Genomic DNA, 24,440 nt, shown 5'->3' with positions numbered 1-24,440 from the left:
TACAATGTGTATGATAATCAAGGTGGGCCATTTCCAGCACAAATCCAGGGTTTAACAAGAACATGGGGGGGGGGGAGGGAGGGAGGAAAAAACAAGGGGAAATAGGCTTGAATAGAGACTGGGAGTGGCTAAGTCATGCAAGGTAACCTAAGTTAATTGTATCCAATTTGCAAATGAATTCCAATTCAACAGTCTCTCGCTGGAGTCTGGATTTGAAGTTTTTTTGTTGTAATATCGCAACTTTCATGTCTGTAATCGCGTGACCAGAGAGATTGAAGTGTTCTCCGACTGGTTTTTGAATGTTATAATTCTTGACATCTGATTTGTGTCCATTTATTCTTTTACGTAGAGACTGTCCAGTTTGACCAATGTACATGGCAGAGGGGCATTGCTGGCACATGATGGCATATATCCATTGGTGGATGTGCAGGTGAACGAGCCTCTGAAAAGCAAACCAGCTCCTGGTTCTCATCCTGCCCATGACACTGGGCCTGCTACAGCGATGGCAGGGAGCACTTGCAGCCACCTTCCTAGTCCCCTCTTCCTCCCCAGCAGCCAGTTACAAGGGCAGGGTCATTTTGAATCCCTCTGGGCACAACTACCTCACAGCTGATCGGACCCGGGGGAAGGACGCTCCCGAGTGGTTTTTACACATACCTGTTGCCTGGATTGAATTATACAGCGATCCAATACCAAGGAGTTATTAGGCTAAGATACAGCTGTCACCGGGATAAATGATCACCGAGTGCTCAGCCACAAGCGGCTGTGCTGGCTTAAATTCAATCTGTTTAGTTAAACTAGTGCAACTTTTTGTGCAGGCCCTTTCTCACAGCCGTCTAGAACGGCTTCTCTCCGCTTCACTTGTACCTGTGCATTTACTGATACTAGCTAAGCTGATATAAACCAGGTATAAGCCATACAAAAACCCCATTACCCTGTTAGTTTAACCGGGCCAACCATGTGTTCAGACTGGGTCTGAGTAAACTAATCTTGTGCCGATTGGATAGGAGATAGAAGGTCAGCAGGTAAACACCCACAACAAACACCGTGGCATACTTTCTGCCCCCTGACCCCCCCCCCCCAGTTCTTCCGTCTCCCTGGCAAAAGGGCTAATGCCTCCTTTTAATTTAATTGGTGTTATCAATGGATTATATGGGGTGAAGGCAGCTCGGTCAGACTGGGCATGGGAGGAGCTGTGAAAGCAGCAGGCCAGGGAGAAGGGATTTGTCCAACTCCATTATGGTTAAGAAGAAATAGGCAGTCATTGCACAGATTGGAGAGCAGTGACCTGCGTGACAGACAGTGCCAGGTCCAGCCCAAGTGCAGAGACCAGCAGAATGCATTAATCTTTGCCGCTGGCAAAGGAAGGGACTGATGAGCCATTAAGCCTCAGCAAGTGCAGCAAACAAACAGGTGTTTCGATAGTTTTACCCTGATAGGAGGCAGTAGCAGGTCTAATAGAGCAGAGGACTAGGAAGGGACTTGCTGTGTGATCACTGCAAGTCACTTCACCTCTGTGTCTCTATTCCAGTGTTGGATGTGCTATGTTCGAGAAGGCAGAGAAAGTGAAAGCAGCACTAACCACCTTTGGGAAACTCTTGTGTTATTAGGATGAAGGGTGCCGTAAGAGCCAGCTATTATAAAAGGCCTGTCCTTCGGCTCCCCACACAGGCTAGATGATCAGAGGGCCAGGAGCAGGTTGAACTGTCACACTGGGATCTGAGCAGCATACTTTTGAACTCCGTGTACTTCAAATGATTGCTACAACGACCACAAAACTAGTGTACTAAATCAAATCCCCTCTTGTCCTGTTTGTGTGGACAAAGGGGAAGCCAAAGCGTTAAGACACAGCGGAAGAGACGTGTCCCATGGCCAGTGACAAACTCCTCTGCTTGGCAGATTCAGTACAGAATGAAATCTTCAGCAACAATCTTGTTGTAACATCCAAGACAGAGGCCACTGGCCCATTAACACACAATCCTGACCTAAGAGTCTACTCCACTCAACCGTTTTACAGCTTCTTGTTCCTTCCAGGGATGTAAACAGAGCTGGCTTCCATAGGAGCAAGGAAGTTCAAGAGACCTCAGCAATACCCAGCTAATAGCTCAGCGAAGCAGCACATTCCAGCTGCACTGCAGTGCTCTCTTACAAGGCATTACAGCCTTGGCTCTTTCTATTCCACAGGATTCATCGGCAGCTGATGCTCAGTCTACCAATGCCGAGAGTAAATGACTGTTGCAGACCTTTCCTTACCCACTCTTCAAATACACTGGGACAGGAGACTGCTTATCTGTTGGTAGTCCCATATTAAAATATTGAAGGTAAAATCCTGGCCCCACTGAGGTGAATGGGAAAACTCCCAATTGATTTCAATGAGGCATGGATTTTACCCTTAGCATTTACATATTCTACACACAGCAGTGAGGGATAGGGAGAGAAAGTGGGCAGGACTATGGGAGTCCAGACCTTCTCCCCATTACCTCCAACCCAACCACTTTGGACCACCTGGAGCGATAAAGTCCGTATCTGTATACAAGCTTTTACTCCCCTGAAGACACAGCAGAGGCTGGGAAAGCGATTCCACGTCAACTTGAGTTGAGAACAGGAGTAAATGCAGTACATACCTGAGACTAGGACAGGAGGAATGGAACAGCTTTCCCCAGCTTACTCTCTCCTCTACTCCCACTTCTGAGCTCCCTCTTGTGTTCAGAAGGGTGTGTTGCATCGGCTCCTGCTCTATTCAGTGAAGGGGAGATTATTGCTGTCTATACTCCTCCACAGGCTTTCAAGCAGAAGGAAGTTCAAAGACAGACTGAAAAGCAATAGTAGCAGGTGTCCAAGGCTGCAGTAATGGAAAGGGGGTTGGATTTTCAGGTCAGTGGCTGACAGAGAGAGAGAGAGGATGGCATGGATACCAATGACCACCTGAGCTGACGGCCATATGGGCGACACCAGTTGTGGCTAGCCAGTGCGGAGTGATGTGATCAGCTAGTCTTCACACGGTTCAGATACATAAAACACCCTGTGGTCTCTGCTCTGAGCGGAAAGTGCTGATCAAGTTTTAATAGCTCCTGCTGGCCAATATCTTAGGCTGGCCCAGACACCACACTGAGGCTATGTCTACACTACTGCAGTAAGTCAACCTAAGTTACGCTATTCCAGCTACATGAAAAACATAGCTGGAGTTGATGTAACTTAGGTCGACTTACTGCGGTGTCTACACCACGCTGGGTCAATGGGAGACACTCTCCAGTCGACTTACCTTACTCTTCTCGTTCGGGGTGGAGTACCGGAGTTGACCGGAGAGTGATCTGGGGTCGATTTGGCGGGTCTAGTAGACCCGCTAAATCGACCCCCGGTGCATCGATCCAGCTGTAGTGTAGACATAGCCTGAGGACGCTCAAGCTGCTGGAATCCTTGGCTGCCACTTAGTAACAAACAACCCTTTTGGGGTCCTGCTGGGGGGAAATGCACCTGTATAAAGCTCTTCTGGAAGGGACAGAACCCTGCTCTGATTTCTCAATAGGACAGTTCCTCCCCTGCAGGCCACATGGCTGATCAGCAGCAATAAACTCAGGGGAAAGGGCTGAACTGATGCCAGAGGTGGAAGAAGTGTGTGTGAGTAGCAAGGCAATTTAGCAACCAAGCAATCAGAGACAGCAGAGACCAGCATAGAAGGAGCATCTCTCACTCGGAGCCATCTATTTCCCTGACCCTGTCCTCTACACAGAGCAGATTGATGGGAAGATGTCACCTTTATTCAATGTTACTTCTTTTAAAACACAAGTAAAACATACTATATACATACACACACACACACACACTATATTTACTGTAGGGATCTGAAAACTCGCACCAAACACTTCTATTTAAGGGCGGTCAATTGCTTTTATTATTTCTGGAGGGGGAAAAACATTAGTGTCACTGATTTCCAAAGGCAGTATCCCCTTCCCCTCCCTCCCCACTACAGCAGCAACAAATAGGAAAAGCCTTAAATGCTCAGCAGAGAAACAGCCGGGCCCCAGGTCTGCTGGGATTGCTGTAGCTGATGAGCACAGGAGAGTTACACGAGCCCTAAGGGCACAAAAATGCAGATGCCACCCACTCCCAACCCACCAAAACCTATACTGAGAACAGTGATGGGGAGTGAGTTTGTTTGGATGGCTGATCGCATCTGCTGTTGTGGTTAAGGAATCGGAACGGCACACAGACAGGAGGGGGAGCCTCACAGAGACAGCAACAGAAGCCTGATGTGTCCCAGGGCAGTTAGCGAACCAGTCATAAAAATGACGAAACTCCTTCCTGGAAAGCTCAATTCAAGAACCAGCATTCCATGGTGATGGGAGGATTATAATGAATATTAGCATATGGTTTGGTACATCCCTTATTAGTCTTCAGAGCCATCTCCTATGGACTCTCTGTGGCCCTAATACTAACAGTGTGTATTTTGTCCTTCCTTGTGTTAATTCTGAGCGTGCATTATGTCCCCCAGAAATGGTAACAGCCCTCTTCACAGCAGTTGTGGGTACAGATTGTGACTTCCAGTGGTACCTAGCCCCCTAGGTTTTTTGACTATCCCAACCAGACTGAGGAAATACATGCTGAATGGGGGGTTGCAGTGCAAGAAAAGGGGCTATTCTGTTCCAAGACAGATTACTCCTGTTAAACCCCTACAGCCTAGGAAGCGATCAAGCCCTCTGCTTAAGGGAACCTCAGTGTTTGGGGGTAAACTCAAACTAGCCTTTTAAAGGAGCAGATGAAATCTACCAAGCTCTCTCTGTTTCAGGGTATAAGAGCACCAGGTCTGGAACAGCACCATCCCTTATGGAACCTGAGGGCTTGCAGAGGGAAAGGAATGAAGCTTGTATCCGCAGAACAAAGAAAAGCAAGTTCCTTGGTCAGTTAAATTTCAAAGGGGGAAGGAGAGGTCTAAATGAAGATTTGCTGCCTTGAAAAAATACTCAAGGCAACGATTCATCATTAGCAAGCTGCCTTTGAAGCGGTCCACTCTGCAGACACAAAGCTTTCGGCAAGTTACAAAAAACTCGATCTGCGGAGACAAAGAGCCCCAAATCGTTTCCTACTCCTGTTACACCACCCCCTGCCCCCAAATTCCCACAATCCCCCCCAGGCTGAGAACTTGTGCCAAGCTTCAGCAAAGAGTCCCTTTTTATTGTCCACTCCTAGAAATAAGGGAGGCTCAGAGGCACATTAAGCACAGATCAGCACAAGTGATGCTTCTGGATTTTTCCCAAGCAGGACTGGAAGCAAATCCACCCCAAACAACAAGTCACCATGGAAGGAGGAGGAAGAAGCAGTGCTTCAGCATAGCTATCCCATCAGAAGAGGGGTTATTAGCAATGAATTCTTCACCAGACAATACATGCGTTCAAATGCAAGAGACTCATCACCACTGACTTCCCAGGGCTGGGCTTGGCGATGTAGCACAAGCCATATTTAAGCACCAAAGTGTCAATTCATTTATTTGTCTGGGAAGGTCAGGGGAGATGGATTTGAAGATAGTAATGAGACTCAGTGGGCACTGCCTTCCCACCCAGAGTCTCACGCACGCTCTTAATTTCAGTAAGAGTACAAGGGCAAAAAACAGGGCTCTTAAAGGGGAAACATCAGCAAAGAGGACACTGCATTACTTCACATGAAAAAATTCTCCACTGATGCATTGAATTGCAACAAGATCCCTCCCCCTGCCCCCCGTCTTCCCACCCCATCCCCAGAGAGCTGAAGATGGAATGCTAGGCACTGCCGCTCACACCATTTTCAGCGTCGGGGGACGCCAGTTTGAAGTTTCCAGAGTATCTTGATCTTGCATTTGTTCCTTCCAAGGTCAAGAAGAAACATGCCCACAGGTTCTGGTCCCCATTTCCTCATCTGGGATGCGGGGGGAGAGAGAGGAGGAGGAGGAGGGTGCCTCAGTTCTTCAGAATGGTTTCATATGCTTGGTAAACATACTGGGATACCTCGGGCGCTCGGCACTTCAGAGACAGCTGCACGGAAAGAGGGAAACAACTCAATGGCAGCTTACTCAGCACTGCAAGGGAGCCACTCACCTTCGACTCACCAGCAGTTAGTAACTGGGGCACTGGATTGGAACCTCTAGCAAAAGGTTTTGGGGTGGGTGAAGAGAAGCATGACCTAGTGGAATGGTCATCCAAAGCCTTTGAAGAAAGCCTCGAAAGCTTTCGGTGCTATGGATGTGCAGCAAAGCCAAGCCTCCGATGCCCTGCCACTCAACCGGGCCTTGGGTTCCATGGGCCAGAATTCACCTCCATCCCACACAGACCAGCCGTCTCCCCTCGTTGTTGTAAAACTGACTTCAGAGATACTGAGTCATGAGACTAAGGTTAGAGACAAAGTTATTTAGGCTAAAGAAGTTGATTCCCACATTTTTTATCACCACCCGCTTGCTTCCCTTTCCGATCTGGGTCCCGTCCATCCATTCCCTCACCCAGCATCATTCCCCAGGGCAGGTTGAGAGGCAGAGTCCCTTGCAAGCCATATGCATGTGATCTATAGGCAGAAAAGCTGTAGGGAGCACAACTGAGCTAGAGACAGTCACTCGTGCATGCATGCACACTCCCTACCTCTGCCTGTTCGGGGCTTTGAATTGTTGTCTGTTAATACATTATTCACCTGGGCAGGAACCTGAAGTGTTATGTCTCATCTTTAATTGAAACTAATGCCTTGAAGTTACTTACCAGATAAGATTTAAATGTACACAGTTCTCTTTGGTTTGAGCTCAGTTAGTCCCTAACACCAGAAACGAACTGGAAAGGAGAAATCCAGAACACGACTGGCAAGGTCCACTTGGGGGCTGGACACACGGTGCAGTCATTAGGGCAAAGTTTTTCAGAAGTCACTAGTGATTTTGGGTACATCCATTTTGGGGTATTCGTCTGGAGACACCGTAAAATGGGCCTGATATTCAGAGGGTGGGTGCTTGGCACTTAAGATGCAGGCCCCTTTAAGGCTACTCAAGTTAAGCATCCAAAATGGCTAGTCACTTTTGAAAGTCTGGGCCAAGCCATGCTTTGCTAGCATTTTCCAGAAGGGTGTGAGGGTGTGTGTGGGGGGCATTTCACGTTCTCAGAGCTGTGGTTCTCGCTTCCCCCAGCCCCCTTCCCAAACGCTCCTTCTGTGGTTGGATCTACCATGCCTCAGCGGCCCCAGGGCATCCCATGCTACTCAGCGTGTGCCGGAGGCAGCAACAGCAACGAGGGAAAGAAATGAAATGAGGCGGACGGGGGAGGGAACAGCAGGGGTGAAATGATGAGGGCAGCTGTATACAGCGAAAAAAGGGGGGGAAAAATACTCTGCTAACCTCCAAATCCTGCAACATCGGGGCAGGCCAGCGGTGGGCATGCAGCAACAAAACATACAGAGAAATGTGAGCCCAGATGCAAACGGAGCGCTCATCAGAATACAACAGAACACAAAAACTGCCAGGGGAACCTCTGCAGCCAGTTTCAGCTGGGGCTGGCTGAAAGAACTCAGGAAATCACATTCTGATGACTGAGCACTCATGTCTCAGACAAGGTACATGCAGGGCTAATTGCAATCATCAGCGTTCGGGTTTATTCTTTGCAGCTGCTGTTGTCTGGCTCTCTCTATTGTCCAGGATGCATGCTCAAGGGAATTTTTTTTTTTTTTTTTTTTTTTAAAGGAATCAGTCTGAATTTAAAGGAACACTATGAAAATAAGCATTTTCTTTACTTGTGTTAGGTTTCAGAGTAACAGCCGTGTTAGTCTGTATTCGCAAAAAGAAAAGGAGTACTTGTGGCACCTTAGAGACTAACCAATTTATTTGAGCATAAGCTTTCGTGACCTACATCCGATGAATTGAGCTGTAGCTCACGAAAGCTTATGCTCAAATAAATTGGTTAGTCTCTAAGGTGCCACAAGTCCTCCTTTTCTTTTTACTTGTGTTACTAACACAGTAAAAATGATTTAATCTAATACGTTTCCCCAGCGTTTATCCTGTGTCCCTATAAACTGTCAAACAACTCAGCTGGTGCAGTCAGTGAAGGGTTCCGCTGTATATACTTATAGCCAGAAATCAAAGAGTTAACACAATAAAAAGGGGAACAGAAAACTTCCAAGCCTGCAGCTCACTCCAGTCCTATGGGCCCAAGTAGGAGTCCTGTCTTCCTGAAGACATTCTCCCACCAGCCAGCTCACAGCCCATTCCAAAGAGGCACCTGTACAAGGGCCAGGGAAAGCTGAGCTCAAGTTAACTCCTTGCTTATCAGGAGGTGGCTTATGAGGAGCTATAGCTCAGTGGTTTGAGCATTGGCCTGCTAAACCCAGGGTTGTGAGTTCAATCCTTGAGGGGGCCATTTAGGGATCTGGGGCAAAAACTGGGGTTTGGCCCTGCTTTGAGCAGGGGGTTGGATGAGATGACCTCCTGAGGACCCTTCCAACCCTGAGATTCTATGATTCAATGAAGTGCCACTGCAGATCACCCATCTGAACAACGAGACAGACTGGCCAAGGACACCACCCACACTAACACCAGGCTGCTGTGTCTGGGGCTCCCACCACCACAGAGGAACGTTTACTGAAAGAGAAAGTTTGCCCCGATTCAGATTTCCAAGCAGAGGAGGTGGGGGGACAAGCCTGGTGTCTTGAGGGGTACTAGCAGGGCTGCCAACGGTCCCTAACTACAAGGCACATCCCTTATTTCTTCACCTCTGACCAACAAGATGGGGAGTTGCTGAGTGATGCATAAAGTAGTATGAAATAACCCAGGACAGCGGAGGTGAGTCCCTCTTAGTGTTATTAATACTAATAATATTGGGAGGTGGGGCGGGGCAGGAGTGCTAAGAGAACAGTCCCTTATTTTTGAAATACAATGTTGGCAACCCCACTTGCTAGCCTATTTTGGAACAGGAGGGAGGAGCTGGTCTTACAGCGAAACTGGGACTGCCGGGTTGGATTCGTAGCTCTGCCAGGACCCAGATCCCATTGGTCAGTTTGAGAGATTGGTACAGCATGTCTTGGCCCTCTACGTTCCTCTTGGCAACGGTGAAGATGTTGCTGCCTTGAAGCTTGCTGCTAACAGCATCTGTGTGGACAGACAGACAGACACAGCTGAGTGGATATGGACAGGAGCACTGGAAATACTATGTCAACTGGATATCACCATGCAGTGTGCTGCAGGAATCAGCTGTTTCTGGTTAGAAGGCCTGGAACATACACACCTTGCTTAAAAGAGGTTTGAGATCCCAGATCAGTAAGAGTCTGTGTGAAGTTTTTGAATTTAAAGCCAAGTATGTGACAAGCTGTTCCTCTCGTTTACCTGCCAAAACCCAAATTCAGGGTTCTGTTTCTCTTAGCACATGGCACTAAGCTGCAAAAACAGCTGCTCCGCTCCCCCCAGCTTGTAAGCCAGCCTTCTCCCCCCCACATTTGTGACTCATAGGCAAATATACTGTCCAAGCAAATCCACAGCACTACTACATACATAAAAATATCCTCTGTATCATTCACTGCAGACTTATGGTGGAAGAAGCAGAGACTTTAGCAGGAGTCTGTTAAGGAACTGCTGGTGGAGATGAGCTCCCCTTGAAGCCAGCATCCTTATGCCATATACTGACTCTTAAAGGGAGGAGCTGGGCCTAGCTTAGCTGGGCCTCCCACAGACAGGGTCAATTCACTATTTCCTAGCACCCTGACAAGGGCTCCATTTAAACGCCACCTGGGGTTCATGGCTTTTGTGACAGAGGCATGAGCCCCTAGGCAAATGCAAGGGCAGCTCATTTCAGGTAACTATTACTGAGCAGCAGTAGCATTTGCTCACTTCTGTCCCAAGCTGGATTGCAATAAACAGCTCAGAGGTGAAATAAAATGGTTACTCACTTCCTCCTAACTGTTGTTCTTGGAGATGTGCTGTTCACGTCCAGCCCACATTAGATGTGCGCGCGCTGTGTGCACGAGTGTCGGAAACTTTTCCCTTAGGGGCTCCCGTTGGGCCGGCGGGGCCCCCCGAGTCGACCCGATCCCCTCCAGTTCCTTCTTGCCGGCGACTCCGACAGAAGGGAAGGAGGGTGGGTGGTGGAACGGACGTGAACCCCACATCTTGAAGAACAGTTACGAGAAAGTAAGTAACCATTTTTAATTCTTCCAGTGCTTGTTCACGGCCCCATTCCACATTAGGTGAATCACAAGCTTACTTCTAGAGGAGGGGAGGAGTCACAGAACAACTGCTCGGAGGACCGCTCTGCCAACTGCTGCGTCCTCTCTGGCCTGCTGGTTGACTGTGTAGTGGGTCGTGAAGGTGTGTACTGAGGACCAGGTGGCTGCTCTGCAGATCTCCTGGATCAGGACCTGTGCCAGGAATGCCGTGGAAGTTGCCTGCGCCCTGGTCGAGTGGGCTGTGACTGCCGGGGCCGGAACACCTGCGAGCTCATGGCACGCCCGGATGCAGCTTGTAATCCGAGACGAAGACTGCTGCGCAAACACTGGGAGGCCTTTTAATGTCTCGGCCACAGACACAAACAGCTGCGCGGATTTGCGAAAAGGCTCGGTGCGCTCACATCCAGGGTGTACAAGCTGCAATGACTTGTGTCCGTATGGGGTTTTGGGAAGAAAACCGGCAGACAAATGTCCTGGCCCAAATGGAATTGGAAGACCACCTGAGGGAGGAACTTGGGGTGCGGCCGGAGCTGCACCTTGTCCTTGTGAATACTGTGTACGGTGGCTCAGAGGTGAGGGCCCTCAGTTCGGACACCCTTCTGGCCGAGGTAACAGCAACCAGAAATGCCGCTTTCCAGGAAAGATCCAGGAGGGAACAGGAAGCGAGGGGCTTGAAAGGGGGTCCCATGAGTTTAGAGAGGACCAGGTTAAGATTCCATGGAGGGACTGGTGGGTGGGAGTACGGGAACACCCTCTCCAACCCTTTAAGGAACCGTCCCACCATTGGGTGGCAAAACACCAAGTCCCCCGAGAACCCCGGATGGAAGGCGGAGATGGCCGCCAGGTGCACTCTGAGTGAGGACGGGGCCAGCCCCTGCTGCTTGAGGTGCAGGAGATACTCCAGGATGGCCTGCACCGGGGCCTGGCACGGCCGCACCTGTCGGGGTTCACACCGAGACGAGAACGTTCTTCACTTGGCCACATAGGCCGTCCTGGTAGAGGGCTTTCTACTGCCAAGCAGAATCTGCTGCACGGGAAGGGAGCGCTGGCTCTCCAGGGTGTTCAGCCACAGAGCCTCCACGTAGCCAGGTGCAGTGACTGTAGGCTGGGATGGAGAAGCCGCCCGCCGTCCTGTGTAACGAGGTCCCGGTATAGGGGTAGGACTACTGGGGCCTCCGCCGACAGCTCTAAGAACGACATGTACCAGTGCTGGCGGGCCCAGGCTGGGGTGATGAGGATCACCGCCGCCCTATCCCTGTGCACCTTAAGTAGGACCTTGTGCACCTAGGGGAGTAGGGGGAAGGCATACATCAAGCCCCCTCTCCACGAGATCGCAAATGCGTCTGGGAGCGAGCCCGGGCTGTGACCCTGGAATGAGCAGAACCACGGGCACTGGGTGTTGGCCCTGATGGCAAACAGGTCTACCCGGGGAAACCCGCACCTGCAGAAGGGCAAAAGCATAACGTCCACCCTGAGCATCCACTCGTGCATGCGGTACGACCTGCTGAGGGAGTCCGCCAGCTCGTTTCGTACCCCTGGGAGGACGCCTCTAGGTGAATTGCATGGGCTATGCAAAGGTCCCAGAGGAGGAGAGCCTCGTGACAGAGTGGTGAGGAACAAGCCCCGCCCTGTTTGTTTATATAAAACATGGCAGGAGTGTTGTCTGTCAGAACTGTCACGCTGTGACCACTCAGAGTGGTGTGAAAGGTCTGGCAGGCGAGACAAACCGCCCTGAGCTCCTTCACATTGATATGGAGCAACCGCTCTGCTCCAGACCACAACCCCTGTGTCATGAGGTCCCCCAGGTGAGCCCCCAATCCGTGGTCTGACGTGTCCGTCACCAGCATCAGGTCTGGTTGTGGGGTGGCAAAGGGGATGCCTTCACAAACCACAGGCTTGGACAGCAGGGAGTCCAGCACGTCCCTTGGGGCTGTCACTACCAAGTCCAGGGGGGCCCTGCCTGGGCGGTACACCCGAGCGAGCCACACCTGCAGAGTCCTGAGTCTCAGTCTGGCCTGCCTGACCACGTGCGTGCATGCTGCCATGTGGCCCAGCAGCCGCAGGCAGCACCTGGCCATTGTCGTTGGAAACTGGCGCAGGGAGGTGACCGCTTGCTGGATAGCCCAGAATCGGGACACCGGAAGGCTTGCCCTGGCCTGCAGCGCGTCCAGGACCGCCCCTCTGAATTCCACTCTCTGCGTGGGGACGAGCGTGGACTTGGGGACATTGACCAGGAGCCCCAGCTCGTGGAACAACCTCAGGGCCATCTTCACATGGCCCCGCACTTCCGCCTCAGATCGGCCCACCAGGAGCCAGTCGTCAAGGTACAGGTACACCCGGATTCTTTGCCTCCGTAAGAAGGCCGAAACCACCGCCATGCACTTCGTGAACACCCTTGGGGCCACAGCTAGTCCGAACGGGAGAACTGCAAAGTGGTAATGTTCTCGGCCCATGGTGAAGCGTAGGAACCGCCAACGTGCTGCGTGGACGGCGATATGAAAGCATGAGTCCTTCATGTCGAGGGCAGCATACCAGTCTCCCGGATCCAGGGAAGGGATGATGGTGCCCAGAGAGACCATGCAGAACTGGGCCTTGACAAGGAAATTGTTGAGCCCGCGCAGGTCTAGGATGGGGCGAAGGCCCCCTTTGGCCTTGGGGATGAGGAAGTACCGGGAGTAGAACCCCTTCCCCCTTAGGCTGTGCGGCACCGCCTCTACCGGCGAGTGGACTTCCTTCTCTAGAGTGAGGGGGTCCCTGAAGAGGGACAGGGAAGGGGGGTGGGAGGGAGGCGAGTACCCGTTCCGCACCATACATAAGACCCAACGGTCTGATGTAATGGTGGACCACACACAGGAGACGGACAGGCGGTTCAGGAAACAAAGGGATGGATCCAGTGACTGGTCTGGTACGCTGTCCTCAAGCGCACCTTCAAAAGCCTGGCTTAGTGCCCGGCTGGGGTTTGTGCTGGCCTTGGTTCTGGCCTGGCGCATTGTTGCGCCGTCGCCTCTTATCCCTGCCTCGCCTACAGTAAGGCTCATGCCTACGGCAAGGCTGGTACTGGCATTGAGTGGGATGCTGCAGCTTAAAGGGCTTCCTCTGGGTCGCCGGGGTGTGCATACCCAGCAACTTAAGCGTAGCTCGCGAGTCCTTTAGGCTGTGCAGCCTCGCGTCTATCTGGTCTGAGAAGAGTCCGGACCCTTCGAAGTGGAGGTCCTGGAGTGTATTCTGGACCTCGGGCGGCAGGCCTGACTCCTGGAGCCATGCCGAGCGCCTCATGACCACCCCGATTGTCCTAGCCGCTGCGTCTGCCGAATCCAGGGAGGCTTGGAGAGAGGTCTTGGCTACTGCCTTGCCCTCGTCCACCAGGGCCGTGAACTCCTTTTGGGAACCTTGTGGGAGGCTGTCCTTAAACTTCCCCACCGCTGCCCTGGATTTGAAATTGTGCCTGTTGAGGATGGCCTGCTGGTTCGCAATCCTCAACTGAAGGCCCCCCAAAGAGTACACCTTTCTACCAAAAAGGTCCAGGCGTTTCGCCTCCTTCGCCTCAGGGGCCGGGGCCTGCTGTCCATGGCGCTCCCTTTCGTTCACCGCCGAGACCAGCAGGGAGCATGGACTCGGGTGACAGAACAGGAACTCATAGCCCTTAGATGGGGCAAAGTATTTACGCTCCACACCTTTGGCTGTTGGAGGCCGGGGTCTGCCATATAATCTTATAGTTAGACTGAATGGTCTTAATGAGCAGGAGCGCTATTCTGGATGGACCTTTGGGGCTCAAAATGTCCACCATGGGGTTCTCCTGCTCAACCGTCTCCTCAGCCTGCAACCCCAAGTTTTGGGCGACCCTGCGCAGCAATTCCTGGTGGGCTCGATGGTCTGTCGGCGGAGGAACGGACACCTCTGTACCCACCACCGCCTCATCGGGGGAAGATGGGGAGGTTAGCTGCTGCTCGACCCGCTCTGGTTGGTCCTCCTGCTCCCCTTCTTCCACGGGAGGGGCCTCTGGCTCAGGCCAGGGCGGGAGTCCCTTTCCCTGGGCTCGGTGCCTGTCTCTGGTCTATGCTGGGGGGATGCTGGAGGCCTGGATACTACAGTCTCTGGCACCGTCTGGCATCGATGCGGGGACCGGGAACGCTGCACCGAGTGACTTGCCCTGGATGGGGCCCCTTGGCACTCTTGATAGGCCCAGGGGGTCCAGAAGGGCCAATGCCCTAGTGGCCCCCATTGGGGTTGCCAGCTCCCCTGAGGGTCCCTGCTGTCCGGGGCCCGGTGCAGGGAGCTACAGTGGCGCACGCCCACCTATGGACGTGAACAAGCAATCGAAGCAGGAGCTCTGTATCTTGTTACCGAGTCTCTCAGCCACTCAGTCTCCTCTACCTTGTTTCTTAAAGGTCAGAACATTGTGCTGCACTGGGACAAGCAGCTGGGACAAACGGATTTGGTCTGCATTGGTTTTCCACCCTCTTGATTCCTACGGTCTCAAACCTGACATCTGACCCCAGGCAGAAAACAAGGACTAACAATCCCAGCCAGTCAAGGCAGCCACAGTTGCTTGGAAACAAGGGGAGAAGGAGGTGTGGGAGGAACTGAAATGAGAGGAGAATTGCTCTCTGATTACACAGCAGGAGTTTATCTGATCCAGAACTCTTCGACAGCACTACGGAGCAATTAATGGGCTCTGCTTTGGCGAGGGAAGGCCATTCAGGCACTAATGGGTCGCTAAGAAAGAGAACATCAGCGGGCAGCAGGGAGTAACTAAGATGGCAGGGACGTGTTTGCCCACAACCTCTCTGCAGGAAGGGGTGGCACTGGAGCATTCAATGAGCACCCTGGTTGGACAGGGCTCCATAGGCGCATTACAAAGCAGTGATCTACTCCACTGACTCTTAATCAAGTCAAGCCACCTCTGCTTGGCAGGACCTGCTGTCACTCCAGAGGAAATCAGAGCCAGAGGGTCGGGGTATTGGTGCTGCCTTTGAAAAGTGTTGCTTTTGGCGCTGCAGAGGTGGATTATTCCAGCCGAAAGGTTTCTACAGCCTGCAGACACTAGGCACAGCCCAAACCAACTCAACACTAAAATGAGATCGGGCCCCGTTTTGAAAGAGCTGAACTACAGGAACTCACCTGCACTGAGAGGACAATCTTTGATGTGGAACTGGGCTTCATTCTCATTTGGAATGTCCTTCCAGGTGGCCAGGAACATCTGCCGCTCTGGAGGAGGAGACACAAGTAGGTAACCGGCGTGAACCCTGGGGGATTAGCCACCTCACTTGCACATCAACTCTGGACAAACAACTCTGCCCAAGCCCGTTAAAGACGGGCTCCCCTCCTTCCCACAGACACCCACAGGGAGCAGCCTCCAGCAATCTGTGGAAGGTGGTCAGCATCAGTACTTTATTCCCTTAGGACTTGTCTACATGGGGACACTTGGAAAATTAATCCAGATTAACTAAAGGTTGGAATTGAAAGTGGTTTAGCTAAACTGCGTTAAACCCCTGTGTGGGCACCCATTCAGAATAAAGTGGCTTTAATTAAACTAAACCAAATGAACTACCAAAGCATAGTCCAGCCCTGTTTAAAGTATTTAATGAGAAGAAAAATAGCAATGGATACAAGAAAAACATGACTGTATGATCAAGGCTTTGAACAATGGGGGCAGAACTGTACTGGAAAACAGCTAAATTTTGCACTGTTCTACTACAGACTTGCTGCAAAATTAAGGCTGGTGGTCGTGTCTTGTGTAGACAGGTGTCCGTGCGCACGTGTATATTTTTCATATACGCGCACGCTAGCGAAAGTCGCATTCTAGAGGACTCCTAGAAGGGTCAGAATCAGATGAAAGTGGGGCTTGGCTCTAGTTATGCTCAGTAACGGTCTCCAGTCCTTTCCCAAGCCCTGCTGTGGAAAGCGGTGGAAGAGAAAAGCAGTGAGGACTAACAGCTTGATAAGGAGCAATTCAGCCCCCACTCCAGGCTTACTAAGGCAGAGGTTAACCCGGCTTTGATGTCTCCCATCCTGTTCATCAGAGCTCAGCCCTGCGGTGTGACATTCCCAGATTCATTCTCATTTCTCTTAAAAGGAGTTCCAAGAGTCATGAACTACAGGGCTAGAAATACCACACAGTAAGGATTCCATCTGAATAGGACACAGGATCATCCAAGGACCAACGGTGGAATTGCATCTATACAGGCAACATTTCTGAACTGCCTATAGGAGTTCTTATACTACCTCCCCTCTTCCATTTACTCACTCACCCACACCCTGTCTGGCTATCTCCGCCACCAACTCCAGGATAGAGAATCCCATCAACTCACCCATCTTCCCATCTTCCACAAAGAGGATGTGCAGTGGGTACAAGGTGCTGAAGTAGAACACATCAATGTTGTTCTTCACTGCAACCTGGTACCAAGGGGACAAAGGGTGTTAGCTTTTCTTCCTGATCTAGCCCAGGAAGGCGGTTCACAGGTGAAATCCGACATGACATGTACTGATGTATCTGATGCAAGGCACAGTGTCTAGTGGAATCAGCACAGGGCTGGGAACCAAGAACTCCTGAGTTCCAATCCCAGCCTTTAATCTTCTAGGCAAAGAGTTAAACTGGTTGCAATGTGCTCACAGTGGCTAAGTACTGCCAGCATTATTTAACTGAAGAGCAGAACAGTGATAAAACGAGAACAGCAGCCAGTCCCGAACCTACAATCTTACGCTCCACTGTAATTATCCTCCTCTTAGACCCCATTCCCACTCACTAGCTGGAGCAGAAAGATCAGTTGCGTCTCCTTCCTCAGGCCAAGCATGGGTACTGAGCTAGCACGCTGTGAAGCTGGGAGAGTGTATTCAGTGGCATCTCTTGGCCTAGCCATATGCTGAAAAGGGCTCCCTGTTCTGTAAGCAGAGAAACCAGGCCTGCGTCAGAGCTCGACACTGGACCAGAACGAGGTTTCCCTTTTCCCGGAGAAAGAGAGAAGGCATCAAGGAAATAGTGCATCTCTCCATGTCCCATCTCAATATTCTGGCATTATCCATTTCACCTCAGCTTCCCTTCCTGCTCCCCCAACTAAACTCCATCTGTAGAGTCCAGCTCCCTCAGAGGACTGGCCAGTCCCTACATGCACAGCTGCTGGTACGAGTTTCAGATTCTCCACTGTGGCTCTCCTTGCCCTTCCCATCCTCACTGTGCCATTTAGACTGGTCCACTAACGACACTTGTGTGCTTTCAGCTGCCTCCTCCATACAGCCTCACCTGGAGGTTGTTGAGAGGATCCATCTTCATGACAGAGCCAACTGTGTTCAGAGGGAGGGAGATCTCCACAGTCTGGTTGGGAGCAAGAGGGGCGTGGATCTGAAGAGGAGCAGCTGGTGCCAGGCCGAAGCTGTGGGGACACCCAAAGAGAGTAGGTGGGTTAGTGGAAAGAGAGAGGGAGCTGCTAGGATTTCTGTTGCTTGTTCTAAGTTTCCTGCCAGGTGGTGGGAGGATGCTAATGGCAGCACGTGTCAAATCTCCTTCCCTGGATGGTGGACACACCAACTTGTAAGTATTTCCACCTTGCTGATCTGGCAGTGTGGCAGCTTGGCCTGCGCAATTCCAGCCTGTGATGTGCTCAGGGACACTAAACCACACCGATAGTCTGTCTGCTCCCACTCCGCAACTCCTTCCTTCCTCTCTCTGCCTATGCTGGGCACTCACGTGGCATCACTACCTCTCACACACGCTTCATTCAAATCCTCCTCCCAAACTATGGAGCAGCACGTTCAACAGCCACACACCAGATCATCCACAGTCAAAGCAGAGCATGGCATGTCTGACCATCACAGGTTGTTGATTCAAACCCGTTACATCTCAACCATGGTGGGTATGGGGCATTGGCAAGTATCCAAGCCTGGAGACCCTGCATCTTTATTTCTAAGCAACCTCATGCTGGGTCTCAAATGGCCTCAGAATCTTACGTTTTAGGCCTTTATGATGCTAGTAGGGACAACTCCACAGCCCTCAGCCACCCCTGTGAGCTGGGGCTGGAGTGCCTTTCGCTCCTTTGAACACACAGGGAGCGCTATTCAGCTTAGCAGGAAGACACACGGTTAACGAGGAGGACCCGTTACCAGCAACGGGGGTGGAGGCCTCATTCAATCTCTGTTCTTAACTGAGGATCAGCCTCTTCAGTCAACTTCTTAGAGGCTCAGGTTTACTCATCACCATGGGCACTCAGGGAGAGAAGGATCATCACGGGAGGCTGTTCCTACCTTGATGGGACTACAGGACGCCCTATCTGCCCTGGCTTTATGTGGCCACCCCTGCCCTCTGGCTCCACAGCCACGTCCTTCTACTGCTTGTCCAGCCTGACCTTCTGCTGAGCACCAAGATGCCTCTGAGGGTTAGCTTCCCTCGAGGGTTGGACTCCCCCAGGCTGTAAGGCAAGAGGAGCAGGGATAGCCCTAGAATGACTGAAGGGAAAACTCAGGCTCTGCTTCCCAGAGGTTGGTGGACACGTGGTCACTGGTTTTCCTTCCTGTCTAAAGGAACACTTCGTTCGTAACAAGCTGGGGCGTAGATCTACTCTGCCCTAGCCTACCGTGCTCTAAGTGTCCACATGGACCCTGTTGCAGCACACTAAAAGTCCCATTTTTCGTTTTGATCTGCTCCCACTTCAAAGCGGGGTAGATCAGAGCTCACCACAGACCTACTCCACTTTGAAACGTGAGTACACACCAAAGTGAACAACGGAGCCGTTAGTGCGCAGCAGCAGGCTAGTGCAGGGTAGATTTACACCCCCCACTCGCAGCAAATTATGTGTGTGTCTAGACAGGCCCACAGTAATTTTTAGCGCTATCACTGCCCTTTGCCCGTTCCCTACACACATCCACCATTGCCTCCTACCCCAAGAGGACAGGCTGTAAAGTCACAGGTGCTGGTCAGCAGGAGATATGCCATGTGCAGTGCACATGGCCCTTTCTCCCCCGACAGCATCCAGGGCACATACCCGCACTTCTCTTGCCAGAGCTTGCCTAAGGTCTTTTCTGAGCCTAGATCTCATGAGCATATGGTTGGTTCAGCAACACCGATCTTCCAGAACTAGCAATAGACCCACCTGCCAGGCCAGGGGCTTATAGGTTATGCCACTGCCAAGTTCAATCAACTGTGCTCCCAAATGAATGTGCCAACAGGAGCTCTGGAGACAGCTCACCCCTTGCTTCCAACCATATTCCACACTGCCAAAGACAGCATCCCTCCCCAAGCTGAGCAGACCCCTGAGATCACCTGATGCATAGCATGCTGCACTAGCAGCCCAGCAGGTATTTTACCTGTTACGGTTGAACTGGATGGCAAAGTCAGACATGACCTGCAAGGCCTTGTTAGTTAGTAAGAGATCCATGGAGATGGCGCCCACCTGGCGGCTGAATGTGCCAGAAATCTCCAGGCCCTTGGCCTTCATGGCTGGGAGCCAGACCTACATTATGTGAAGACAGAAGAAGATGATTTTGACCTTATCTGAAACACAAGGTGAACTGGCTATCATAGAGGAGCCAAACTGGACTTAGGAGTCCAGGTCTCAACAGCAGGAGCTCCTGACAGCACAGAGTCAGACAGTCTACCTGTAAGTCTAACATTTTACTGCTACAGGTAGGAAGTTAAGGATTTTAAAATCAAGATTCCCTGGCTTTCCTCCAGCTCACAAAGGCAGGGAACATACCAGACATGCACGTGACCTCACTGTGAAGGAACAGGCGCTTTCTAGCCCATGGGGATGCAGGCCCTTTTCGTCACATCTTCCCAGTACACTGACTGGCTCTTGGAAGGAGTCATTAATGTGGGCCGGGATGTGAATCCCTGCAAGGGACTGCAGGTGAGAACACAGGCAAGCTCACTAGTGCTGCCTCTATGCACAGATAGGCTCAGGTTTCTAGGGACGAAGGTCTCTCTGGGATCAGCCCTCATTCTCTCCTTCACTCTGAGGCCTAACAAGTGGCAGCCCCTCCTCAAAGGGGGACCATCCCACCACCAGCAGTCCTAGGGCAGGAAGGCGCCCTGTTAATAGACTTACCCACCTGGACACAGAGAGGATATCTAAGACACATTAAACGTATGTGTCACCCTTGAAAATCCTCCATGTGTCACTAGGCAGGACACGACGCGCCAAAATTTCACCTGAGGATTTACACTTCACCACCTTCCTGGGGCATCCCCAAATTCTACCAGCTTGGGGCAGCTTAAAGCTTGCCCATGGATCCCCACCCCATGTTGATCTTTAACAGCAGCAGTCCATACGGCCTGGCAATGTTAGAGCCCAGATAGCTAGAGACAAAGCCTTGGGTGGGAGATCAGTACAGGCAGGGCCACTCACAGTTTTGGGTGCCACATGGGATCCTGACAGTGTGCCCACGCCACCGGCCAGATCAAAGAGGTCTCCCAAGCCACTGCTGGGGGGCGGCCCGAGGTTTGCAGGCATCACCGTGCTGGGAGCTGTAAAGGTAGTACCACTCATCTGTATGAAGCAAGGAAGCCAGTTACTCTGGGTGCCATGAAAGAAACGAGAGAACAAAAAGGAAGGTGCAAAATGCGACAGACTGGTAAACATGGAAGATGCACACTCACTGCAGGACTGCCTCCTACATCGCTTCTCAGCTGCAAAGAGACAAGAAACAGGAACATCACTGAGAGCAGTGGCAGGTGAATAAAAAGCAGGCCAGATGGGGGATCTCCAGCACACGCAGCCATGACCCATTTTACCAACGGCTCTTTAAAAAGCACTGGACAAAGGGTGGGGTCAGGAACTGTTCCAAGACCGCTTAGCAGGCCCTGTGGCTTCGAGGCACTGGGACGCATCTGTTATTTCACTGTGCTTCAGATCTGCTCTTTTTCCCCAGCATCTAACAAGCTAAGCATCATACACATCAACCAAGAGCAGACAAGGACAGAGACAGCCTGAGAGACTGATAGTTTAGAAGAGATGGGGAGTTCACTGACACTACTTATAGAACAAAGTTCCTCTCTCCTCTGCTGTCTTGGAGGTGGGGTACTGGGGGCCGGCGCAGGTGGGAGCCCAGTGGGAGTCCCAAAGGGTCTAAGATGGTTGGATACAATTTGAGTGGGACAGCACTATATGAAACATGGGTCTGATGGCCTTGCACCAAACTGATGGCATTTCTTCACACCCCACTCTAGGCACGATAGTAGGTTCACAATCTCCAGCTGTTCCTTCTATGCTACAGTGACAGGGAGCAGGGATGGGTGAGGGGAGGACACGGGAGGTTGGCTAGCTATATTCCAGAGAGCTAGTAAAAAGGGCTGATCCATACCCCTTCAGACTCGTCCCCCATCTCCAAGCAGAAGCAGGCAAGGTGAAGAGAAGAGCCAGCCACATGCACAGAGACACAAGCCAGGAGAGAAGAGAGACAGACAAACAGGGAGACAAGAGAAGGGGAGGGAGGGAAGGAACAGAAATTAGTCCAACTTCATTGCCACTCAGTACGTCCGACTGGCATTAGTATTCAGAGGGCCACAAACACTGGAGTCAACAGGTGCCCAGAGAGCCCCTACCCCAGGACACGAACAGAGGCAGGGAGGTGCCATGTTGGCTGGTGCTTTTTAGCTTTGGAACCAGCATCTTGGATGACACCACAGGTTCCTGCCAGCTTAGAGCACCTACGAGCAGAGCCCTCCTCTGGTGTGTCTACACGGATACCCTACTTTGCTGACACCAGCCCAGGAACCTGAGCAAACAGTTCTGACTTGTTACTTGGGCCACATCTATACCCCTTTCCAGGACCCCTAGCAGACCACCAGTTATTTCTCTGGTTACTGATTTTTTCAGCTCACAAACAGGCTACTACAAACCTTCTGGGACCTTCCTCCCACGTCAGGGAGGGACTACCATGGCACCTGATTGCTAGTGACAGAACGAAGAGGTGAGCAGCCCCTACGCCAGACCAGTAACAGGCCTATAGTTCAGAGGAAACTCTGGAATCCAGCCGCTTTTCATGACAAGGCAGCATTCCATTTTGACATCAGCCTGGCTCTCCAACAACTCCCAAGCATCTCGTGCTGGGTGCCCTGCCAACATACTGACTGCCTAGGTCAGCGATTTCCAGCCTTGCTGGGAAAGTGTGCCCGTAATGGGAAGCCAGACCATGCTGTGTCCACTGCTTCCCATTAAGCTGTGTGTGCTCGAAGTCCAAATCCCAGCCTCAAGATGGTAAGAACCTAGGCTAGAGCACATACAACTGGAATGGAAGGTATGCACTACGTGGGCCTGGATTCACCATTAAGGTTATGATGGGAGCCTAGTGCACCATTAGCAGGATGCTCCATAGCGGTCTAGGTTATTAACACAGCCAGACAACAGATGAGCACAGCTGTCAGCGAGGGACATACCTGGATTCACAACCAACGCACTGTCTATTAGAAATCAAGCATGCAGACCCATGACCTACCAAGCTGTCCAAGCCACCTCCAAGAAGATCCACAGCCCCCATCTGCACAGAGGATGTAGCAACAGGAGGTCCGCTCACTGGAGGGCCCAGGTCAAGGTTCAGAAGGTCACCAAGGAGGTCACCCTGAGTTGGGATGACAGCTGGTTGTTCTGAAGGTGGGGCTCCTGATGGGGCTGCATCAGGGCTCTCTGCACTTTCACTCCTGCAGAGGGAGTTAGAGAAGGTGAAACATGTGACACCATAGGGAGATCTGGGTGACCTAACAGACATCGTGCCTCACTGTAGAAGGAATATATTTCATTCCAACGGGCCAGGGCAAGGAATATTGAGAGACATTCTCTCCCAGCCAGAGCCAACCCAAGCCAGAGGGCCAATATTTCAGCATTATTACACCGATCAGAGAGAGACTTGTCTTCCACTCGCAAGTGTACCCTGAACACTGGATCTAAAGGGGGCCACTTACTTCAATCTATGCTGACTTACTACTGCAAGGGGAATCTCTCCCCAGTGGAGAGACATAAGCCATGCACCAGAAGCCAACACCAGACGGCACCTCAAAGATCTTCAGTTCAATGCCGAGATCATCAGTGGCCTCTGCAGACCCTGCAAGGGGCTCATGTACTGCTGAGAACATGGAGGGGTAACTTGGCCCCATGGCAAAGCCCACCATTGGGGGGGGAGGGGCGGGGGGGGACTGAGTGTGGCTCAGCACTGCTCAGCCTAATTGAACAAGTGCTGGCAGTTTCCAGGCAGAGCCTGCAGGGGTCAGATACAGTCAACAGACGGAACGGAAAGAGGCGGCTAGCTGCCGCTAGAGATGGCAGGTACTCACGACCCTGTCCGCGGAGGCAAGCTCTTGTGCGCAATGCCTCTGCTCCCCTCCACGAAGGCACTGGGAGGCTTATGATAGACAGAGGCCAGCGTGCCAATGTAACAGATCAGCTCATCCAGCAGGGTCGGCTCAATCAGATCCGTCTCCTCGGAGATGAGGGGCTTCTCTGCCAGCACCACTTCCTTGGCAGCTACAGGATCAGTGGAGAGCAGACGCCAGTAGATGTAGCCACGGTCCCGCAGGTCTGGATTATCAGAGTCCTTTGGGAAATGCAGCAATTAAAACAATTCATGGGCTGGCCGAATCTAGCCGGGGAAGAGGATACAGACTACTCGCTGGCCTAGGAAGCAGCATTAATAATGTCCCTCCAGGGCAGAGGCCAACTGCCCCGACATAAATCCTGCTGCAGGCATTTGGTCAGGGAATGGAGGCAGAATAGAAAACACAATCAACTCTGCTGTGCCTTCCAGTTGTACACATGCTGCAGGATGTAAGCGTTTTGGTGCGTGTTCTTTAGTGGGGAAACGACACGGGATAGAGAAAGACAGGCAGCTCTCCTCCCTGTTCTTAAGTCTGGTCGCAAGCAGTTTTGTGGTAAGGCTGCAGCAGAGAGCAAAATGGGCTCAAGAGGAGATCAAAACTGAGAGTTACTGGAAAGCTTTGAAAGGTTTAATTAGTGACGTATTTAGCACAAATTATAATCTCCAAAGAATTTAATTGCATGTAGAGAGGTTTCTAAGCTATCCCCATCATACACGTAAAACTAGCCAAGAAAACCCTGCGTCTGCTTCCATAAAGCCCTTCCAACTAACATGATTAGGGCCCTACCAAATTCACAGCCATGAAGACCACGGCACAGACCGTGAAATCTGGTCTTTTGTGTGCTTTTACCTTGTACTATACAGATTTCATGGGGGAGACCAGCATTTCGCAAATTGGAGGTCCTGACCCAAAAGGGAGTTGCAGGGGGGTCACCAGGTTATTTTAAAGGGGAGTCACGGTATTGCCACTCTTACTTCTGCACTGCCGT

At 51.6% G+C, this 24,440-nt stretch overlaps 1 protein-coding gene and 1 non-coding gene across 6 annotated transcripts in view; both read right to left on the bottom strand.

The window, feature by feature from the left end:
- Window positions 1–3,736: 3,736 nt before the first annotated feature.
- Window positions 3,737–24,440, bottom strand: part of AP1B1 (adaptor related protein complex 1 subunit beta 1) — a 77,693-nt gene continuing 56,989 nt past the window's right edge. For 3 of the 5 annotated variants that reach the window (XM_048821252.2, XM_048821251.2, XM_048821254.2), the window contains 11 exons: window positions 23,411–23,670; window positions 22,579–22,780; window positions 21,445–21,465; window positions 20,741–20,770; window positions 20,490–20,630; window positions 19,450–19,595; window positions 17,393–17,522; window positions 16,464–16,548; window positions 15,274–15,360; window positions 8,928–9,082; window positions 3,737–6,005 (listed from right to left, as the gene is read on the bottom strand). In XM_048821252.2, coding sequence (XP_048677209.1) covers window positions 5,931–6,005; window positions 8,928–9,082; window positions 15,274–15,360; window positions 16,464–16,548; window positions 17,393–17,522; window positions 19,450–19,595; window positions 20,490–20,630; window positions 20,741–20,770; window positions 21,445–21,465; window positions 22,579–22,780; window positions 23,411–23,670 — 1,332 coding nt within the window. In that variant the 3' untranslated portion in view covers window positions 3,737–5,930. The remainder of the gene's footprint in view (window positions 6,006–8,927; window positions 9,083–15,273; window positions 15,361–16,463; window positions 16,549–17,392; window positions 17,523–19,449; window positions 19,596–20,489; window positions 20,631–20,740; window positions 20,771–21,444; window positions 21,466–22,578; window positions 22,781–23,410; window positions 23,671–24,440) is intronic. The other 2 variants (XM_048821255.2, XM_048821256.2) reach the window with 2 other exon arrangements.
- LOC125623262 (small nucleolar RNA SNORD125) lies at window positions 18,292–18,391 on the bottom strand. The gene has a single exon (XR_007352946.1). It is a non-coding gene; the product is annotated as a small nucleolar RNA SNORD125 (small nucleolar RNA).

This window comes from Caretta caretta, chromosome 15 (assembly GCF_965140235.1).
Source record: "Caretta caretta isolate rCarCar2 chromosome 15, rCarCar1.hap1, whole genome shotgun sequence".
Taxonomy (NCBI): Eukaryota; Metazoa; Chordata; order Testudines; family Cheloniidae; genus Caretta; species Caretta caretta.
The sequence above is the reverse complement of the archived record's forward strand: the minus strand, read 5'-3'. Positions and strand labels throughout refer to the sequence as shown.